General features: G+C 37.3%; 1 protein-coding gene across 1 annotated transcript in view; it reads right to left on the bottom strand.

Annotated features, from left to right (window-relative positions):
- SLC26A4 (solute carrier family 26 member 4) overlaps positions 1 to 22,838 on the bottom strand; it is a 56,962-nt gene that overhangs the window by 19,412 nt on the left and 14,712 nt on the right. Inside the window, exons 6-13 of the mRNA XM_032761379.2 lie at positions 22,394 to 22,558; positions 13,234 to 13,386; positions 13,051 to 13,133; positions 7,314 to 7,461; positions 6,279 to 6,392; positions 2,047 to 2,124; positions 1,811 to 1,906; positions 489 to 595 (exon numbers count right to left, since the gene is read on the bottom strand). Coding sequence (XP_032617270.1) covers positions 489 to 595; positions 1,811 to 1,906; positions 2,047 to 2,124; positions 6,279 to 6,392; positions 7,314 to 7,461; positions 13,051 to 13,133; positions 13,234 to 13,386; positions 22,394 to 22,558 — 944 coding nt within the window. The remainder of the gene's footprint in view (positions 1 to 488; positions 596 to 1,810; positions 1,907 to 2,046; positions 2,125 to 6,278; positions 6,393 to 7,313; positions 7,462 to 13,050; positions 13,134 to 13,233; positions 13,387 to 22,393; positions 22,559 to 22,838) is intronic.

The following is a 22,838-nucleotide window of genomic DNA, read 5'->3' as shown; positions in this document are numbered from 1 at the left end:
TAGCTTTAAAAAATAAAATTAACTATAATATATAACAGCTGTCTTTTCCTAAGCCTGGGGCCCAGAGCCTTGCATTCCTCATCTCATTTAAAGAAGAAACTACAAAGCAACTTCAGCCTTTGGCTAAACTATGTACCTTTTAGTCTTACCACAACTAAAAGGAGAGCACAGCAGTGGAGGACATGAGTAGGTACACAGGTTCAAATCTTAGCTCTGCCACATACTAGCTGTGTGATCTTAGGGATGCTTCTTAGCCTTTCTGAATTTCTCTTTTCTCACCTGTAGAATGAGACTAATCAAACCTATTCATTGGCTATTTTTGAAGATTAAGTATGTCTGTAAAACACTGTGTGCTTAATGCATAGAAGCACTCAATATACAGTAACTATAACAAAAGAAAGTGGCTTCACTATATTTATCAAAATGGTATAAGAAAGCTCAGAGTGTGTTGTTCTGTTTATAGGAAATCTGGGTTGTACGTTACTCACAACTGAACTCTCAGGACCACAGTCAATAGTCCAAATATAAGGCCAGCTAGTAAACCGAGATCCAGCCCCAGAATGATGGACACTATACACGTAAACACCCAGATAACCTAGGGAAAAAATAGAAATGAAAAGAATTATATTAATGTTTCAGGTACCATCATGTGATAACTACCTATAAAAATAAGATCAATTATCCACAAACAAATTACAGTTTTTTTTTTCTTTTGAGACAGGGTCACACTCTGTTGCCCAGGCTGGAGTGCAGTGCCACCATGATAGCTCACTGCAGCCTCCATCTTCTGGACTCAAGTGATCCTCCCGCCTCAGCCTCCCAAGTAGCTGGGACTACCCCCAGGTACATACCACCACACCCGGCTAATTTTTAATTTTTTATTTGTAGTAGAGACAAGGTCTCACTCTGTTACGCAGGCTGGTCTCAAATTCCTGAGCTCAAGTGATCCTCCTGCCTCCCAAAGTGCTGGGATTACAGGCCTGAGCCACTGTGCCTGGCCAAATCACAGCTTTTTAAAAATATTGTGACTTCATTCATTTTATATTTAAGTAGCTGTAGAAACTGGGCTTCTCAATTAAGACCAACTGTCCCATTTTATTTATTTCTAAATTTTTGAATAGCTAATATATTTGCATGGTTCATAAGGGAATTATCATTAAAAAGGAGAAAACTCTTGCTCACAACCCTCCCCCTTCTCCACCCATTCCCAACTTCCCTCCCTCTTTGTATCCACTTTTATTTCTGCCTGTGTCTGTGCTTTTCCCCAGCATTTCTATTCTGGTCTCTTTTTCACTTAACGATTTGTCTTGGAAAATTTTCCATATCAATATGTAGGAAGTCTTCTCAATCTTTTTATGGTTTAAATTAGAGAGGAACTCTGAAGGATTTAGCTTCTGATTTTTAGTTTCTCAGAATAGTTGTGAAGGTTATGTTAGTCAGAGTTAAAGTCAGCATGGGTTTTTACATTTTGTATTTTGTTTTTGCATTGTTTTGTATGTTATTTGTCCTTCTAAACAAGGGTGCTTAAACATTTTTTTGCTTTTTGCGTTTAGAAGGCCAAAGGTGTATGAATGAGCCTCATAGGGGATTCTTGCTGGAAATTGACCCTCCCAGAGATTCATAATCTTCACAAAATGCAGCTCACATGGAAGACTTCATGGCTTTGATTTATCCCCACAATTCTAATTTCTCCTCTGGAGTTCCCAAAGCGCAAGTGAGACTTAGGGGATGGGGGGAATATAGTGATATGGCAGGAAGCATATAAGAACCAAATATTATTTCAGATAAAAATGGGTGGTAGGTGACTTACAGCATCAATCTTATTCTGCCTCCACAGACGAGGAATGTCACACACCTGCATAAACATCCCTTTCAGGTTGGCAATTACGACAGCTGCCAAGACCGACTGCCAAGAGAGACAGAGAAGGCTGTGTTATTCAGGGAATGGTTTTCCATGTGACGATTGTTAAATCTCCAGGTATTTATCTGGTAGCAGAGTAGTGAAGGGAAATTACGCAATCAGTATGCAGAGAAGCAGGGTTATACCTTCTGCAAGGGTTCCAGAAGCTTCCCCAGGGCAAGAATGGCGATCATCACAATCGCAGCAGAGATGATGCCAGCAACCTGAAAGACACACACCTCCCATGAAAAGGATTCTTCCTTCTCCCTTGTGTCTTCCAGCTCACTGGATGTGTATATGAGACAGCTGTTCACAGACACACTTCATACTTCCCTGCCTCCCCCTTCTGCTCCATACTGTCGAGAAAAGTGAGAGTTATTTGCTCAAGCTACAAAACTGAACAAAAATGGCATCTGTATATGCTATGGCAGAGAAGTTAAAGAAAATACGGAAACTGATCCTATGAAATTAAAGCCAGTTTGACAGGGATTTTATTTGGAGATAGTACATACCTGCGGTTTCGGCGTCCATTCAGGCCAACCTTCTAGTTATTTGCCATGGCAGGAAACATGGACCAACCCCCCCCCCAACAACAGAGATCATTGTCATATTCTTGGGAAATAAATTCTCATGGCACATAGCTGATTCTTCTGCATTATTGAAGGTGCAGCTATAATAGCAACTCTGATAACACTTCGTACTTGTAGCACATGGTCTCATTAAAGTCTCAGAGAAAATAAATTTACTCATCCTACTGCAAATTCAAAATGCCACATTTGCACATTGAGAGGTGGGATTGTGTCTGCTGCTTCCTCTGACAGTTCCAAGGAGGCAGGCTCAGAGCTTTGCCCCAAGGCAGCCTGAAACAGTGGCTATGGAGTGATGGGGCAATAGCAGGGGTAAAAGGAAGCTTCAGAAACTTTACCTTTGCTGGCAAAAATAGCTCTCCTAAGATCCATAATAGTTATGAGAAAGGCTGAGGGGGTGGGGACTACTCTCTTGTTTGATTAGATGACCAGTGAATTCTCTGCTGAGACAGCTGGGGCAGAGCCAAGATGAAGATTAGAAGCTCTGAAACAAAGAAGAAAAGGAGACAGGGAGCTACAAGCAAAGCAATCAGAGAGGAAGCAACTGGGAAGATTGCATTGAGCACAAGTACTGCCTAGTGCCAGAGGTCTGAGTTAGGGGAGACAGACACAGCAAATATAAACAGAAAATTAGAAAGCACTCGCTCTACCTGGCAGATTGATCATTTATATTTAGATTATAGTTGGGTCAGCCTGAGGCGATATGATGTGTACGAGGTACTAAAAAGCGTGCTTTGTATGTCTGGCTGCCTTTTCTGTGCTCTTCCTATCCCCACCCTAGATTCCCAGTACCCTGGTGCTCTTTCCCTTCTCCTGACTAAGCAGAGAAGCTGATATCCTCCTTCCCTCCCTTCTCTTCGCTTTCCTTCATATTCCTTCCCTTCCTCTCCCTTGTCCTTCCTTCCATTTTCTTCTTTCCTTCCTTCCCTTGTCCCTCCCTTCCTTCCTTGGATGCAATTACTCAACCAGTATTTACCGAGCCACTTGCATCTCACTGTGAATGGGGAGCTCTGTGAACTGGAGAAAGATACGGAGATTCGGGGACAAGGACCACAGACAGCTGCCAAACTCATGCCAGGAGAGTGGCCACCTACTTGCCAAGTATATGTCATAATGAGTTTCCAATTATAGGTGGCCAAGGCTCATTTTGGCCACTATATTAAAATCGGTGAGTGATCAATTATTTGTACTTACTTGATAAGGCTTGTTTGTGAGAAACTCTGTAGCCTTTAAATCTACAAGCAGATTCAGTTACTAAAAAATTATTCTGTTAAGGGAGGGGGTAATCAGAGCTAAAGAGTTGTTTGTAATCAGAATTACTTTTCCGTGAGTCAGTGGAAGTCAAATGGGGGTGAGGGAAAGAAAAAGTTCCAATGTTTAATTCTTCTACAATCTGTAGATGTGCTAAAAACAGTTCGTGTCCACCAATACTCATTCTTCCATTCATTCATACAGCAAATATATGCCAGGTGCTTCTTATGTGCCAGGCACAATATATGTATCATAGATGCTAAGATGCTATTCTTGCCTAAAGGAGTGAAACAATGAGCATTTACAAGTATGTGCTAAGACTTTACATTTTCTTGTTTAATTCCCACAATATCCCTATTAGATGGATGCAACTATCATTTCCACTTTGTAGATGCTGAAATCGAAGTTCCAACATAAGAGAAAACACGAGAAGCCACACAAGAGAAGCCCTGCCAGTTTATTTGTCCATCAGTCTCTGGATTTCAGTTCAGGCACTTAGACTTTTAACCCCAGAATTTAGTATACATTTCAATAATTAAACATGAAGCCATTTCTTTACTCGTTTCATTCTTTAATGCTGAAATCCTGGCATCCTTCATTCCTAAATATAATACATGCCAGTATGTGGCGGGGGTATTAGCTTACCAGAACACCATTATCCCCCAAACCCTCTGCCAAGGAGGTCACTTTACATGGGCATTCTTACTGGGACAGCCAGCCCATGCCTCATTTGAGCCTAGAGGTAACATCAGGAGAATGGACATCAGCAGTTTGAGATTTGCCTGCACCCGCTAAAGACCATGTGCTCTGGAGAGCTTGTCAGTGCTCTGTCTCAAATGAAAGCAGCAGAAGTTCCTGCTGCTGACAGCTGCAGCCTGAAATGGGCACAGCTTTGGAAATTGGCTCTGACCTCTTCCCCTTGACCACAGATCTCTGGCTATGCCTCCGGATATGAGCTGTATTATTTTACCTGCTCCCTCAGAGCTGGAAATATTTGCAAAAAAAAAAAAAAAAAATTAAGAAAAATTCTGAAAATAAATTTTTCTGTTGAGAAGCAGCCAAAAAACTGGAAGAGGCCGATTCTTCCAAGATTGTCACAAGATCCATTATAAATAGGAAAGGAGCATCACATGCATATTGGGGACAATTAAAGCTCTCCCTGGGCAAGTCACTGTTGGAGTCATTAGTTTTTTCAGTTATTCATATATATATATATATATATATATGAGAATATATACATATGAGAATATATATATATATTTCTGTGTGTGTATATATATATTTACATATATATGACACAGAGTCTAGCTCTTGTCACCCAGGCTGGAGTGCAATGGCATGATCTCGGCTCACTGCAACCTCCACCTCCCAGGTTCAAGTGATTCTCCTGCCTCAGCCTCCCAAGTAGCTGGGATTACAAGCATCCACCACCACACCTAGCTAATTTTTGCATTTTTAGTAGAGAAGGGGTTTCACCATGTTGGTCAGGTTAGTCTCGAACTCCTGACCTCAACTGATCCGCCCACCTCAGCCTCCCAAAGTGCTGGGATTACAAGCATGAGCCACTATGCCCGACTTATATTTATTTTTTAAGTGTCCCCACCCATTTGAAGACTGTGAAGACTCTGTGTGTGTGCGTGCATGCGTGTGTGTGTGTGTGTGTATTGCACTACGTAGTTTGGGTTTGTTGTTCTTTGTAGTCTCAATGCACTTCTTACTCCTAAATAATAGTTCTTTCTGTGTTGGGAAGATAAAGACCTCAAGGCATAAGAGACAGAAGCACAATTCCTGAGTCTGTCCCTTGTGCCCATCTGCTTGGTGTGGTCTCTTCGACTGTGTCCTGCTGGGAAGAGTGGCCGTTGAGCATGGCTCCTGAGCTTTCTGAACGCTGAAGGAGGGATTATCCAGAGAATAACTAGGATGCTGGCTTTTTGGCCACCTTGTAAAGGCAACAACTGCAAACCACATTCAAAAGATAAGATTAAACCCACATGTAGAACTTCAAGAACATAAATCTTACTCAGGAAGAAATGCCAAAAATGTTACAACAAAAATATTCTTGGCTAGCAAACTGTTGTTCTTTGGGACCAAATACCCCCGGAGGAAGTTCCTGATCCTTGTAAAGGAAATGTGAATAGAGCTTTTCACTTTCCTGAAAATAGAATAACTCCTAAAGCCAGGAAGTGCTTTTACTAGGGCCGTCTGTCTCCCCAGGTAACAAATTAACAAAAATCAGCATCCTTCATTACTGATTCCTTGTCAGTTGTTATTGACCATGGAGAAGCAGGTAAGTGTAGCTACATGTCAGGTAAGCACTGACAAATAGATTTGAGAATCACTGTATCAGAAAACCATACATGTTGTTTTTTAAGAGATTTCAGGTGAGGGAGTGGAACAAGAGGAATAGGCCTGAGGTGAATCAGATTAGTAAGTACAAGTCTGAAAGGCAAATTGTCCTGCTAAGCTCTGTGCCAGCCTTCTTCGGTTGCCATTCCTCGACTTGTTCTCTGAGATGGATATCATGAGGCTGTTGTTCCTACCTGTGTCTTTCCTCCAGTGCTCTCCTGGACGGCCGTGCGGGACAGAGCAGTGGTGGCCACAAAACAAGAGAAGAATCCTGAGAAGATGTTGCTGATCCCAAAGGCAATGAATTCCTAAGGGAGAGACCGGATGACAACGATCCTACAAATTGAATCTTTGCAAGACCTTCGCTGAGTATTTCAGGAAGTACATTAAGAACGAAAACTCCCATGCCCACCCTGTGTGGTGGTCTAGTTTAATTTTTACCGTGATAGGTACTTGGGGTCCTTCTACGACATCAGGAGTTTGGACTCCATACTATCTGAGAGAGGTCTCATTGCTCTCGATAATTTTTAAAGTTGACAAGAAATAGCACCTGATCGTTTGCTAAGCTTTTTCACTGCCTAGTGAATGGAATGTCTGCAGCTCTCACCTAAAGTGTTTTTCTGTGGTTGAATATTCGCTATGAAGCATATTACGACTAGCAGTGCTGTTATTCTGCTTGATTACTAACCATTTAACCACTGTCATTGCTATACTGTATTTTCAGAAACAGACACAGAACTTGCAAATTTGCAAGCAGTGTAAAATCAGCTTACCTGGCAACGTATCACATGCCTACAAAAATTGCCTGTATATATTAACTGCACAGTGAACTACCTCAATTTAAAGTGGTCACAACTATTATTAATGTTTGTTGCACTGTTTTGTCACATTATAACTGCCATTAAAAATAATTGCCAAGAGGTAGTGGGTTACATGAAGAATTCTCTTTCTGACCTAATATGTTCACTTTGAATGTTATTTATGACCTGACTGAATTAGCTCTTTTAAAATTAGTGTTATTTCAACTTATTTCTTAAAAAAGCAAAGTGATGCAGTGTGCCTATTCCAAAATAATTTATAATTAGCAAACGCAAGAGGAAAACCAACCCAATAAGTTCTGGTGAAAGAATTCAACCCCTTCTTTAGCTGACACCAAAATCTTTTCCATTTATGTTTTTTTTTCCCGTTTCCAGCCCTACAAAACCAGTTCAGCAAAAGGGCACCCATACCTGGTTCCCATCGATGGTGTAATCATACTTGGTGGCATATACTTTTCCTACTGACACTGCAATAGCATAAGCCACCACAGCGATGGAAAATGATGCAGCCAGCATCTCCGAGAACAAGCTCACAGGTGGAAGTTCAGGAGGCAAAAACCTAGTGAGTTTTTAAGTGAAAAATGCTGTGAAGATTTGACCACCATTCTTTCTCCCCATCTCATCAAATGCTATATCTGCTCAGTCACATATTAGACATGAAAGTACTTGATCCAAAAGAACAAAAAGCACATGAAATACATACATGGTAGTAGCAGCTTTTATAATGTTTAATCAGAAGTTGGTGTTATCTCACTGGCTGATTTCTTTGTCCTCTATTTTCGAGCCCACCCATGCTGACTCTTCTCTATCCCTCACATGAATAAATCTGCTGTTACTGATTCTTTAATATCATACAGCCCCATCTGTGCCATTTCACATATTAGTGTTTCTTCTTCCACAATTCCATCTTAAAGGAGGTCTTTGAATTTAAAAGAGATTCTAGCCATAATATGAGATTTACTGTGTTTGAAGAGGTATCAGGTCTGTTAAAGAGACAAAGAATGTATGATGCTAAAAGAGCTCAGTGGAAAATCCCTTTTTTGAGAGCCAGGACATTTAAAATCTTCTTAAGGCAAAAAAGATTAAATTAATGTAATTATCACAATGCTCCATAGTGACTAAAATATCTCAATGATTGTGGGGTCCAATGATTACTGTTTGACAAAACCAGAGCTACCCTACTAACCATATAAAAAAATTAACCTACACGTTATACCATGAGGTTGTTTCAAATATGAAAATTTGGGAGATGGACCTATATCTTGATGACGATCCATATGGTGTAATTCCAGAGGCCCCCAGCCATGAAAGATCTCCCCGACCTACCTCACTTATGCCTAAAGTTTCTTTAATAAGGAAACTACATTTTCCCCTATAATTAGAGAAGAATGGTAAAAATAAAATAGAAATAAGGTTCTTAGAGAAAACCATAGAGAAAGTTAACCTAGCAAGCATCCTAGGTATTGTTGAATCTACCGCTCTTGTCTTGTCTTGTTGATAAAGGAACTTAGACCTGGAAACGTGAAGTGATTTGCTTGAGGTCAGTTAGTGGGTCCAGGTCTAAATGTTAGATATTAGACGATTTCCTACCTAACAAGATCTGTCTGGTTCTCTGCCCTTGTAGCCTTACTCTCCCTACCAGTGAGGTTAATTTTCAGACTCCTTTTCTCCTTATATCCCATCCTACACCACAACGAGACTCTGGAATGAACCCCATCTGTAGACAGACAGGATGTTGGAAACCCTGATCCAACAGTTGGGCGACTCAGCATCACATCACCTGCTAGTTGGGATGTGACTTGGGACCACACTTCTCAAAACAGGCTCCTGACTTGCTCCTGAGACCCAGTCAACCCTACTTCAGGTCACTAGGACTTGCCAGGGTAAATTTCCAGTTTCACATACAGTTTAGTTTTGATAGCAGCCTAATGCACTTTGCCTGCCTGGCTGCCTAGTTCTCCAAATATGACCTGATCCTTGATTATCCAGGGTAGCAAAGTGTAAAGTGCAAAGGACCAGAATCACTCTCAAATGACTTTAGGCATGTTATTTAAACCCACCACGTCCCGGTTTCCTCAGCTGTCAAATGGGGACTATATACTCTTCTCATAAGATTCAATGAGGAATCACTTGTGTAAGTAATTAGTGTCTACACATATAGTAGGTTCTTGGTATATATTGGGAGAACCCAAGTCTGTCATACTCCTGCCACTCATGTCTGCTGTCTTGCTGAACCCTAAGTATGCCAATTATTTGCCCCAAACCAATTGAAGTCCCATCTGGATATCTTCTCATGACCTGTAAGTAAGCCTTTTTTCCTTGCCCTTGCCCTTGCCCTTGCCCTCCTTCTGTGGATATAACTCTCCAAATTTTTTGCTCAGTGGGCCTGTTTGGATCCAGCCAAGCATGTCAGGCCTGATCATAAGACAACACTATGAAGAGCCCAAGGGAATGAGCATGTGAACACACATTTATCTGAAAAGATGAAGACCGGGAGAAGTGAACCTGAAGGGCCCAAAATTCCACAAACGACAGGCCAGCGTCATAAACAGAATACCAAACAGAATACCAGAGTACTTCAGACTGGGTCTGAACACTTGGCAAATGCACCACCACTCTGGCTAGAGGAGAAGAGTAGCCCTCAGAAAGCAGCCATGAAAAAAACCCTGTGGTTTTGTTGGCTTTGCCCCTGTGCCACACTTTCAAGTACAACTGCAAAGCACATACTTTAAAAACAACAGTAGGCCTGAGTTCCCCAAACCAATGAATGGAACCCAGATTGATGGGACAGAGCATGTTCTGTGGGCCACCTATAACTTGATACATCCTAGGAAACCTGACAAAAGGGATCTATAACAGTGCCTGTAATCCCAGCACTTTGGGTGGCTGAGGCAGGTGGATCACCTGAGGTCAGGAGTTTGAGGCCAGCCTGGCCAACACGGTGAAACCCCGTCTCTACTAAAAATTAACCAGGCGTGGTAGTGTGTGCCTGTAGTCCCAGCTACTCAGGAGGCTGAGGCAGGAGAATTGCTGGAACCTGGGAGGCAGAGGTTGCAGTGAGCTGAGATTATGCCACTGAATTCCATGCTGGGTGACAGAGTGAGGTTCTGTTTCAGAAAAGGAAAGAAAGGAAAAGAAAAAGAAAGAAAGAAAGAAAAGAAAGAAAGAAGAAAGAAAGAAAGAAAGAAAGAAAGAAAGAAAGAAAGAAAGAGAGAGAAAGAAAGAAAAAGAAAGAAAGAGAAAGGAAGAAAAAGAAAGAGAAAGAAAGAGAGAGAAAGGAAGGAAGGAACAAAGGAAGGAAGGAAGGAACAAAGGAAGGAAGGAAGGAAGGAAGGAAGGAAGGAAGGAAGGAAGGAAGGGGAAGAAAAGGAGGGAAGGGAGGGAAGGGAAGGAAGAAAGAGAATGAAAGAAAGAGTAACAAACATGACAACAAGAGGACCTCTGGAACTGACGAGGACAGGAGGCAAGAGAGTGAATAGGGATTAAAATTTAAAGGACAGAGCTGTCAATCTTGCTGTGGGTTTATACACACACACACACACACACACAACGCACCCACACACACACACACACCACAGAGATCATGCCACTGCATTCCAGGCTGGGTGACAGAGTGAGACTCTGTTAAAGAAAAGAAAAAAGAGAGTAACAAACGTGACAACAAGGGGACCTCTGGAACTGGCAAGGACAGGAGGCAAGAGAGTGAATAGGGATTAAAATGTAAAGGACAGAGCTGTCAATCTTCTTATGGGTTTACACATACACATGCGCGTCCACGCATGCGTACACACACACACACACACACACACACACACACACACACACACACATCACTGTAACAGAAGAGGTAAAAGAGAAGCCTGGGCAGGATGAGTGAGGAACTGGGCAGATTACGAGTTGCAGATAAGGACCAGTTGCATGAGAAGAGAGGCACGTGACTGGCCCTCATAGTGTCTGCTGGTTAAGAAAGCACCCAGGATGAGAGAATGAGTGAATCCTAGTGGGGCGCTGGACAAGGAAAAGTTGTATGTTTCTACCAGGAAAGGGAGTGGAGAGAAGGGCATAGAGCCACTGTTTTTGGCTGTCCAATGGAGGGTTGTTATTGGGAACTAACTTACGGTCCTAACCTATGGTCCTAGGTTAGGAGTGATCCTAATTTATGGTCCCCACCCTCAGTAGGATAAAGGGAACTACCAGCAGCAGCCTTAATGGAGGATTGAAGCAGGGAGGAGATCAAAAGGGGGCATATCACAATCTCTCTGTCCCTCTTCCTTTCACTGTGCTCACCTCAGGGCCACTTTAATACTCTGCTTGCTTTTTTCCAATCTCTCCACTCCACTCTTTCTTATTCAGGTTTGTTAATATCGTCAGAATTGCTTCTGTGCTACCAAGTGAGATCAGATAACCAAGGCCTTTGTTGTGGCTTGTTTATAATGACATAGGCTTGGGTATTTTATTCATTCAACAAGTGTTTTCTGAGAGCTTACTGTGAGATGAGCTCTGTGCTCTGGGACAGAGCTGAACAACACCAATGGGGTCACTGCCCTCGTGGAGGAGCTTAAAGTCCCTGGGGCCAGGCAGGTTAAACTAGCTGACCAAGCTGACCAGGTGGTCTGTCAAAGCATTCAGCTTCATTAAACTCAAGGGCCAGAGGCTAGAAATCTGTTCTCAGGAGGAGCGCACAGGAAAGCTCTGCAGAGGACCTGGAAGGATAATTTAGGGCAGAAGAAATGAGTTCCCCAAACCAACTAACGGAACACGGATGGATGGGACAGGGCCTGCTCTGTGGACCGCATATAACTTGATAGATCCTAGGAAGCCTGACAAAAGAGATCTGTAAAGTATCTTTCTCTGTAATTGTTTCTAACTAATGAAATTATCTAATTGTTAGATTAGATTTGTTGATCCTCTCTTAAAGAGTTTCCCCAGTTTCCTTGAGGGCAAGAATCACTTGAGGCACTTTTGAAAAATATTAATTCCAGAGCCCCTCCCCTGGAAAGCCTGATTCAACAGGTTTGGGGTAGGAACCAAGAATCTGTGTGAAAAAGGATCCCATGTGATTCTTACAAAAACGTAAGTTTGAGAAACACTATAACGGATAGCATGTCAATTAAGTCCCATGTACCCAGCTGTGCTTTTTCAAATAGTTTGGAACAGATTATTAGAAGAAATTATAAGATTCATCAAATGGGAATACAGCGGTTCCCTGTAGAATAAGCTCTGGGAATAAGCTTGCCTGAGGAAGTTTCTACTAAGAGCATGGAAAACAAACACTGGTACCAAACAGTGGCTCCATGCCCTTCCCTTCCCTCCACTCCTTTTCCTGGTAGAAACACTGGTACCAAACTCTTCTAGTCTTAGGGAAAACTAGTACTTCTTGATTAATAGCAAGTCTGGTCTTAAATGTTATGAGTGAAAGTTACAAATATGATAAACATCTAGGCTTCCTTTGTAACCCCATATGAGAAGATTGTGGTGTAGGGTATCTTGACTACGCTTCGTTTCGTGAGAGATCTCACTGGTGTTTCATAATAAGCTTGAGTTGAGGCTTCAGCTGTTTTCATTATCCTTGTCTTATATAAGAGAATCTCCTCAGGTCACAAAACTGGAAGGTGACAGAGATGAATGCAGGACCTTGGTCTTTTACTCTTCTAATTCACCAAACTACCAAATGTTTCTAAAACTTCCCTTGAAGATAATGCATTTTACTTATAGGTATGAGGGATATAATTATTATCCAAAATTGATTAAACTAAATGATAGAGAATTTAGGCCAGATGTCCCTGATTCCTTAAGCAGATTGTTCACAGTGCAATAGATGTTACTAAGAAATGATTCTATTTATATTATATTATAATGTTATGTATAAGTTTAAATCAGGAGTCTGGTGTTAACTGTACATGTCCTGCCATGTTTTAAGAAAATGAAGAAAAAAGAGCATACACGGGCTGCTTTCAAACAAATGGCTTGACGTTTATCAACACACATACTGTGTGTCTTATGGTTGTTTCTTCAAGATCACACACAAATAGGACTATTGAAGGAGCATCAGTGAAATGAAGCTTGAATAAAAGGTTTCATTTAAATAAAAAGGACTGACTAACTGACTTAATGTATTAGTACTGTCTAAGAGGAACAGCGCACTCACCCTCTTGGGATGGATTTAACAATGCCAGCATTGTAATTTTTTTCCAGGTTGGCTCCATATGAAATGGCAGTAGCAATTATCGTCTGAAATAAAACAAAAGATGTTAAAAACACCATTGGTCTTAATAATTCCTTGCTTGTCAACCAAATAATGCTGAACTTTCTAACTACATATTCTACTTACCACAATTACTTCTATAGGAATAGGGACTGGGATTTTGTGTCTAAACCGATCATTTAATTCCTTAACCACCATACAGACGACAATGGTGAGTAATCCAGCAGTGAAATCAGCAAGATTGGTATCACCAATATTTTGAAAAATCTCAACCAGTGTCTATAAAAAGAAAATAATTTTATATACTTCCTGCTGCTACACAGACATGAGCACACACACATGCACACACACACAATGAATTATCATATGAATCTTTCCACATGAAAAACCATGATATCAGCATCAAACAACATTCAAATTTTCAGTAAAATGATAAAAATGTGTTGGTTGATACAGAGACCATTACATACATACAATTACTGCAATATATATATACACCAAGTTTTTTATGATTGTTTACTTGGAAAGGAAAAACTGGGTGATTTCTACATTTATGTTTGCTTCTCTGTATTTTTTATGATAATAATAAAGATGTCTTAAAAGAAAAAATGTCATTATAAACATACTGAGTTTTACTTGCAGAAATGCTTTATAAGTTTATATCTTAAAATGGGTTTCTAGGTGCTATCAAGTAGCCTGATTTTTACTACAGTGATACAGCATTGAGACTAAAGGCTGATAAACCTGAAACTCCCAGTTGATCAGTTGGTTGTTTTTTTTGTGTGTGTATATGTGTGTGTGTATATGTGTGTGTGTGTTTTCTTTCTAACTTTCTTTTTTTTTTGGCACAATTAGCCGGTATTTTAGGTAAAGTTCTTTCCTAAACCTGAATGATATAGATAACAACAAAAAATAACAAAAAATCCTAAAATACTTCATATGTGGACACAGGTAGACTGACTTCATTCTTTCTGGCAAAGAAAAGCTATTGAAATGACATAAAGGCCAAGCATACTTTTTTTTTAAATTAAAACAATTTCATGTTTTATTTTGAAAATTTGATTTTATAATGATATAATTATAACAAATCTTTTTTTAAATTACTAAAGCTGACTTGAATCTGTAGTTTTTTGTTTTTCATTTTTTGTTTTTAAATTATACTTTAAGTTTTAGGGTACATGTGCACAACGTGCAGGTTTGTTACATATGTATATGTGTGCCATGTTGGTGTGCTGCACCCATTAACTCGTCATTTAACATTAGGTATATCTCCTAACAAGCGTACATTTTTTGAAATAAATTTGGTACTTAATTTTATTTCTCAAACTTGAACTAAGATAACACAAAAAAAAAACTTTTTTTTTTTTTTTTTTTTTTTTAGCTCTGTTGCCCAGGCCGGAGTACAGTGGCCTCGAACTCCTGAGCTCAAGCAATCTTCCACGTCACCCTCCAGAGTAGCTGGGGCTGCAGGCGGGCATCTATATTTATTTTATTTATTGTAGAGAGTACAATAAATAGGCTATTTTATTTTTTTGTAGTGATCGGAGCGGGAGGCGGTGGGGGCAGGGGACAGTGTCTCACTTTTTTGCCCAGACTGGTCTCGAACTCCTGACCTCAAGAAATCCTCCTGCCCAACCTCTCAAAGTGTTGGGGTTACAGGCATGAGCTACCACAGCTGGCCAAAAAAAATCTTTAAGTAGACAGATGAATCAATTCAAGAAAAACTCGTTTTGTTTTATAAATAGGAGACTTCTGGGAATCAAAGGTGTTTTCAAGGAAATTAGCAAGGAAGAATCCCAAGGAAGAACACTAATATCTTTGTTATATTAACTTCAGTCCTGTAGAAGGCATGATTTAAGAAGGTATCTTTGAGACATTTCTTTGAGACAATCTCAAAGAAGGTAACTTTTCTTTAAATGAGCTTTTTTATAAACATATTTTTACAGGAAGATAAAAGAATGGAGCATCTTATAGTTTATAACATGTATTTTACTTATTTTCACAGATAAACTACTTTTAAAATAATTATAATGATGATAATCTGGTGATAATTATGTATGAGCTTAATGAACTCTAAGTACTTAATGAACCTTAAGTAATCTAGGAGTCACTTTGCCAGCAACCTCAACTCACTGGAACACATTCAAGAAGAGTAAGGGAATGGGGAAGAAGTTATTATGCAAGCAAAATACCTCCCACCAAACACTTGGACTAGAGTTCAGGCTTTTAACTTGTAGGAAGACTCTTGAACTTTCACTCAGAGGGTACTTTTGCTCTTTCTTGAAACCCAGTACTAACAAATTCACTTTGTCTGGTTTTCAGAGTCACTGAAAATTGCTAAAGGCAGATACACTGACAGAAACAAGATGATGCCAGCAACAGCAGAGTGAAAAAGAAAATGGGATAACTACCACCAGCAGACACAATAACAAGAACTTAGGGCATTTAACACAGGAGTAAACAGCCCTACCTATCCCAGAGGCTTAAAGGTTATCATTGCTGTTTGGTCCTTTACATAATCAGTTTTCTGATGGATGACCCTGATTAATTCATGAGCTAGGTATAACATTTTGATGAATTGTCTATTCATTAAAGGTGTACTTTTCAACTCAAGATGCAAAAATTGAAACTTGAAAAACAAAACATTTAGAATCATTATCCCAATCACACAAACATTTTTACCTTACAAAAATAATCACTACAGGATTCCAGTTTAATCCATGAGAATCACTTAGACCTTTGAATAAAAAGTATGTCTGGTGGATTAAAAATGTAACATGAGGTTCAAAAACCAAAATCAGTTTATATTACACAATTGCATCATGCAAGGCATCTGAGTATGTAAATAAGTTGCCTACATATTGAGTAATCATTCAGAATCTTTTAAGAAGAGCTCTACGATAGAAAGTTTAATCTGTGCAGAAATAAAACTCACCATGTAACCTGAAATAGTTTAGATTATTATTGTATAATAATAATATTATATAATAATACAATATAAGATTATATGTATATTATATAATCTTATATAAGATTATATAATAATATGAGATTATATTATATAATAAGATAAGATTATATAATAATATGAGATTATATTATATAATAAGATAAGATTATATAATAATATGAGATTATGTTATATAATAAGATAAGATTATATTATGTAATTATATAAGATAAGATTATATTATGTAATTATATAAGATTATATAATATAAGATTATATTACGTAATATAAGATTATATAAGATTATATTACTTAATATAAGATTATATAAGATTATATTACATAATATAAGACTATATAATATAAGATTATATTACATAATATAAGATTATATAATATAAGATTATATTATGTAATATAAGATTATGTAATAATATAAGATTATATTACGTAATATAAGATTATGTAATAATATAAGCTTATATTACGTAATATAAGATTATGTAATAATATAAGCTTATATTACGTAATAAGATTACATTACGTAATAACATAAGATTACATTACGTAATAACATAAGATTACATTACGTAATAATATAAGATTATATTACGTAATAATATAAGATTGTATTATGTAATATAAGATTATATTATGTAATATAAGATTATGTTACGTAATATAAGATTATATTACGTAATATAATCTTATATTATGTAATATAAGATTATGTTATGTAATATAAGATTATATTATGTAATAAGAATATATAATAATATAAGATTATATTATGTAATAATATAAGATTATATTATGTAATAAGATTATATTATGTAATAATATAAGATTATATTATGTAATAAGATTATATTATGTAATAATATAAGATTATATAATAAAAGATTATATTATGTAATAATATAATCTTATATAAAATAAATATAAAAATCAGATTATATTATGTAAACATAATTATATAAAAATCAAATTATATGGATGTAAAAATAACTTATATAAAAAATATAAGATTATATAATAATAAGATCAAATTATATGATGTAATAATATAAGATTATATAATAATATCAGATTATATTATGTAATAACATAAGATCATATAAGATTATATTATGTAATAACATAAGATCATGTAATAATATAAGATTATATTATGCAATAACATAAGATCATGTAATAATATAAGATTATATTATGCAATAACATAAGATCATATAAGATTATATTATGTAATAACAAGATCATATAATAATATAAGATTATATTATGTGATAATATTAGATCATATAATAATATAAGATTATATTATGTAATAATATAAGATTATATAATAAAAGATAAGATATTATATAATAAGATTATATTATATAATAAATAGTTATATTATAAAATAAATAAAATATTTATATAATAAGGTCATATCATAAAAAATAAGCTATGATGTAATAAGATAAGGTTTATATTATATAAATTATTATAAAAATTAAAACTTATTGATATAAAAAAATTATATAATAAAGAAGTTATATAATAAATAAGTTTTTTATATAAGTTATATAAAAAATAATTATTTAAAAATTATATTATATAAATTATATAATAAGTAAATTATATTATATAAATTATATAAAAATAAATTATATTATATAAAATTATATTATATAAAATTATATAATAAGATAAGATTATATTATATAAAATTATATTATATAAGATTATATAATAGGATAAGATTATATTATATAAGATTATATAATAGGATAAGATTATATTATATAAGATTATATAATAGGATAAGATTATATTGTATAAGATTATGTAATAAGATAAGATTATATTGTATAAGATTATATAATAAGATAAGATTATATTATATAAGATTATATTATATAATAAGATAAGATTATATTATATAATAATGTAAGATTATACTTAACGACATAGCAATTAGACTCTACAAAAACACTGAACAGTACTTCTAATTTAGTTTACTGTTAAAATACCATAAAATATGTTAATAGTATGGATACACATATGATTCTGTATTTTAACTTATTATTCCAAGTAATTCAAATTATGATAATGAACTTTTTCATAATAGATAATATTTTACAATATTTCCTGCTGTGTTTGGAAAATTTTAGGACAATTTCATTTAGATAATTTCTTTGTTCTTGCCCAGGATTACCTGGGTTTATGAAGCCATGAGAAAAAAATTATGCCCAATAATGTGTATGAGAAAATTGATCGGTTTACTATTGGAGCTGAATTTATTTTTGTTTTTTATCTCCATGAATATCACCAACCCTTCACAACCACCTTTTGCTGTCACGCATTTCCTTCCATATCTTTTGTGTATACATGTATAGATCAATCCTTAAAGTGTTACTTTAATATAATGGTATAAATTTTACATACTGAAGTAGGTACAAAGTAACAAATCTAATCAAGCTTAGTGGTGGCTTTCCAAGCTCTCACCCTTGTCTACTGAGACAAACCATTCAAATTGAACGGTGGAAAATCAACCCCTAAGTGGACTGGGATTTGCTTAGATAACTGAGTAGCTACATGGTAGCATCAAGGGTATTAACTAACTCTAAATTGCTGCCAATACCCTGTCATTCTCCCTTCTGCCTCCTACATCCAGTATCTCTGACATTTGTAAATTAACTGATTTCTTTTTCTTCTAATATTTTCTCCCCTATTTCTTTGCATTCATTATTTCTAGCTGTCAGTGCCTCTTTGGGGGAGAGGCCAGGACAAACCAAAGTGCAACCTTAGAACAAAGATAAGTTAACATTCCAGGTAAAGTATTTTGCAGCCATCTTACCATCTTTCCTGGGAGAATCCTCTACTACTCTGCCTTTATTGAAGGATTCTTTCATGTATAATTGTAATGGTGATGTCATAAGCAAAATTCTCTGTTCAGGGACTAAGCAGCTCATTTAACCCTACGCAATCATTTTCAGACCTGCTGTTTTTTTGTTTTGTTTTGTTTTGTTTTGTTTTGTTTTGTTTTTTCAGAAGAGCAAACTTATATTCACCACCATATAGAGATGACTGAAATACCTTCTCCAACTTGGGTGGCCTGTGAGGAGTTTCTTGCAAAATTCTATGCTGTATGCTAAACTGAGACTTCAAGAAAAATATTCAACAGGAAATAAGTTACATAATGACTGCACTTGGTTTAAAAACTATTTTTGACCTTGGCCTAGTGTTTCCTGGTCACTTTTGTCCCTGTCAAAGTGAAATCATTTGCAGAAAGTTTCTTATTAAACATAATCCCACAAGACCAGAAGAACTATTTCTCCTGTTCTGCAGGGGTCCTGCAATGGCCATGGACCCAGGTCAACAATTAATTTGGACCTCTTGTGATCTGTGTAGATGAAGGCCTAGCAATGTTTGCCCAATGAGGTGAGTATACTCAGTAAGAGATGTCTTGGTAGGTTAATGAGTCACTGGGTTTGTATAGGGAGTGAACAGTGCCTGGCACGTGGTAAGTATTCAATATATGTTTATTGAATAGATAAACTGAATGAATGAGAATGAAGGAATAAATGAGTGAACATTTGATGGAGAAAATGTAAAAGTAAGTAAAAGAAAGATGTGCCAGGGGCTGCAAAAGTTACAGAGCCTGTCAAAATAAGCCAGTCAGAGGCTCAAAAAGAACTAAGGATTGGCCAAGTGCAGTGGCTCACACCTATAATCCCAACACATTAGGAGGCATGCAGTAAGAGGACTGCTTGAGGCCAGGGGTTCAAGACCAGCCTGGGCGACATCGCAAAACCCCTGTCTCTACCAAAATAAAATCTTAAAATTTTTAATTTTAATTTTAAAATATGGGCTGGACATAGTGGCTCACTCCTGTAATCCCAGAACTTTGGGAGGCCAAGGTGAGAGGATCACTTGAACTCAGGAGTTTGAGACTAACCTGGGCAACATAGCAAGACATTGCCTCCACTAAAATTCAACAAAGAAAAAGAAAATTAGCCAGGTGTGGTGGTGCACGCCTGTAGTTCCAGCTACTCATGAGGCTGAGGGGGAAGAATCACTTGACACAGGGAGATGGAGGTTGCAGTGAGCTATGACTGTGCTACTGTACTCCAGCCCAGGCAATAGGGCAAGACCCTGTCTCAAAAAAAAAACTTCCTTTTTAATAGAAAACTGAGGATTTGACAGGAAAAATATATCAAGAATGACCCATATAATGCTGAATCAAAAACTTTTGCTAATGTTTCATAATAGGCTGGGTCCAGAGGAAATGAACGGCGAGCTTCATGAGGTCTATTCATCTGTGATAATAATAATAATAATAAACTCAATTCTTACTATGTGCCAGATATTGTGCTAAGTGCCTTACACATATATTCTTTTTCAATCCTCACTGCTCTAAGAGGTAGCTACTATTAATACTCCCATTTTACAATTGAGGACACTGAGGCTTAGGGAAGTTGAGTATAAACATCATGGGTAGTGGGTGGAGAACCAAGATGCCAACTCAAGTCTATTGAAGTTCAAAGTCCATGATCTTTTTTGTTTGTTTTTGTTTGTTGTTGCTGTTATTGTTGTTTGAGACAGGGTCTCACTCCAATCACCCAGGCTGGAAGGCAGTGGCATGATCTTGGCTCACTGCAGCCTCAACTTCCTGAGCTCAGGTGATCCTCTCACCTCAGCCTCCCAAGTAGCTGGGACTACAGGTGCGTGCCACCATACATGTCTAATTTTTTTTGTATTATTAGTAGGGACAAGGTTTTGCCATGTTGCCCAAGCTGATCTTGAACTCATGGGCTCAAGTGATCCACCTGTGTCAGCCTCCCAAACTGCTGGGATTACAGGCATGAGCCACCACACCTAGCCTCATGATCTTAATCACTATGTTATTCTGCCTCCTCTGTCTATTCTCACTGCTTAGCATAGTACCCGGCCTGTAGTAAGCACTTGGTAATATTTGTTGAATGGATGGAGTGTAATAGTATGGGATTATGGCACTGTTATAAAATTGAGCAATTCTTGACATACTCACCAATTCTCAGATATGTGTACATGGCCTTACATTGTTTTAGAAGCTAATAGGTGGGTCTTTAAAGACTCAAACTCCATTCTTAATGTTGACACATTATTTTTGTATGGTATCATTCCCCCCAAGCTAGGATGACATCATGTTACTATTATCACCATTTTTCAAGCATCAATAACATGCTTTATATAGAACACATTTTTAGATCCAAAACCTTTTTCAAATCTAATTAGTGTGATCTACATCCTGCTTTTGCATTTCTTTTGCATGGTGAATCATCTCTGAATCTAATGTTCCTTTCCATCCATAATTGTTGAGACATTTACCTTATGCATTTTATGGACCCTCATGGTTAGAAAAAGCTTTTAGAGATACATCTCCAATCATTTCATTTCACCAATAAAAAAGAAAAGATGCCTTGAAATAATCATTTCAAAATAACTCCTTTAGAGTACTTGTTATGTACCAGCCCCTGGGCCAAGTGCTTATCTATTCTTATTTAACAATCCAGTGAGGCATATACTATTACTAACCCAATTTTGCAGAGAAGGAAACTGAGGCATGGTGATTGGCTCACATGGCTAGTAGACACTAGAGCCAGAATTTGAATCAAGGTCTATCCAGTTCTAAGACTGAGCTTTCAATTAGCACCCTACATGATGTATCCAGGGTCACTTACCTGTTAGAGACAAAGCTGAGGCTAGAAATCAAGTCTGTTACATTCCAGAGCAGCCTTTACTTCATTAGACCACTTTGTTTTCATTAATGTTTTTAAGTACAATGATATTTCTGACAGAAGCAACCAAATGTTTTCAATGGCTCCCAAAGTATGCATAGAGAAATGTGGGTGCTCCAGACTCAAGTTTTGTTTTGTTTTGGTTTTCTTTTTGTTTGAAACAGGTTCTTGCTCTGTCACCCAGGGTGGAGTGCAGTGGGGCGATCACAGCTCACTGCAGCCTCAACCTCCAGGGCTCAGGAGATCTTCCCACCTCAGCCTCCCAAGTAGCTGAGACTACAAGTGTGCACCACAACACCTGGCAAATTTTCAGATTTTTGGATTTTTTCTTTCTTTTCTTTTCTTTTCTTTTTCTTTCTTTTTTTTTGTTTTTTAGAGATGAGGTCTCACCATATTGCCCAGGCTGGTCTCAAACTCCTAGATTCAAGCGATCTGCCCACCTCGGCCTTCCAAACTGCTGGGATTACAGGTGTGAGCCACTACGCCTGGCCCAGGCTCAGAGAATGAATACAATTTTTTCTGGAATGAACAGTGACCCATCCCTGGAGCAAGAAGCAACACTTACATAGATAATAGAGAGAACTCCATTATAGTTTTTGGTTGAAACATTGAGGACAATCTTTAGCTGTGAGACCAGCACTTGGAAGGCAGCAGCTGTTGTGAAGCCACCAACCAAAGGATCTGCCAAGTACCTCACTATGAATCCAATCTGCAAGCCGCCAAATATCAACTACGATAAGGAAAAGGAAAGAAAAATTAAACGTTTGCCTGAGATAGAAACCTACTCTCTGGAAATACTAAATCAAGCTTAATACCAATGAAAACACTAGTAGCCTGCCTGTAGCACAAAAATACTGGTAGAAAAAAATATGAATTTCTTAATGCCCTATCACTCCCCTCCCTCCACCACTCTAAAATTTGAAAACTAAGTGTAATAAAAACCTTGAAGTATTTCCATACATGTACTCAGAAAAGCAAAAATCCATAGCTTATTTCTGTGGCTTTCGGTC

Source organism: Hylobates moloch, unplaced genomic scaffold (assembly GCF_009828535.3).
Source record: "Hylobates moloch isolate HMO894 unplaced genomic scaffold, HMol_V3 SCAFFOLD_1, whole genome shotgun sequence".
NCBI classification, from domain to species: Eukaryota; Metazoa; Chordata; class Mammalia; order Primates; family Hylobatidae; genus Hylobates; species Hylobates moloch.
Note: the sequence above shows the minus strand (reverse complement) of the source record. Positions and strands in the feature narration are given on the sequence as shown.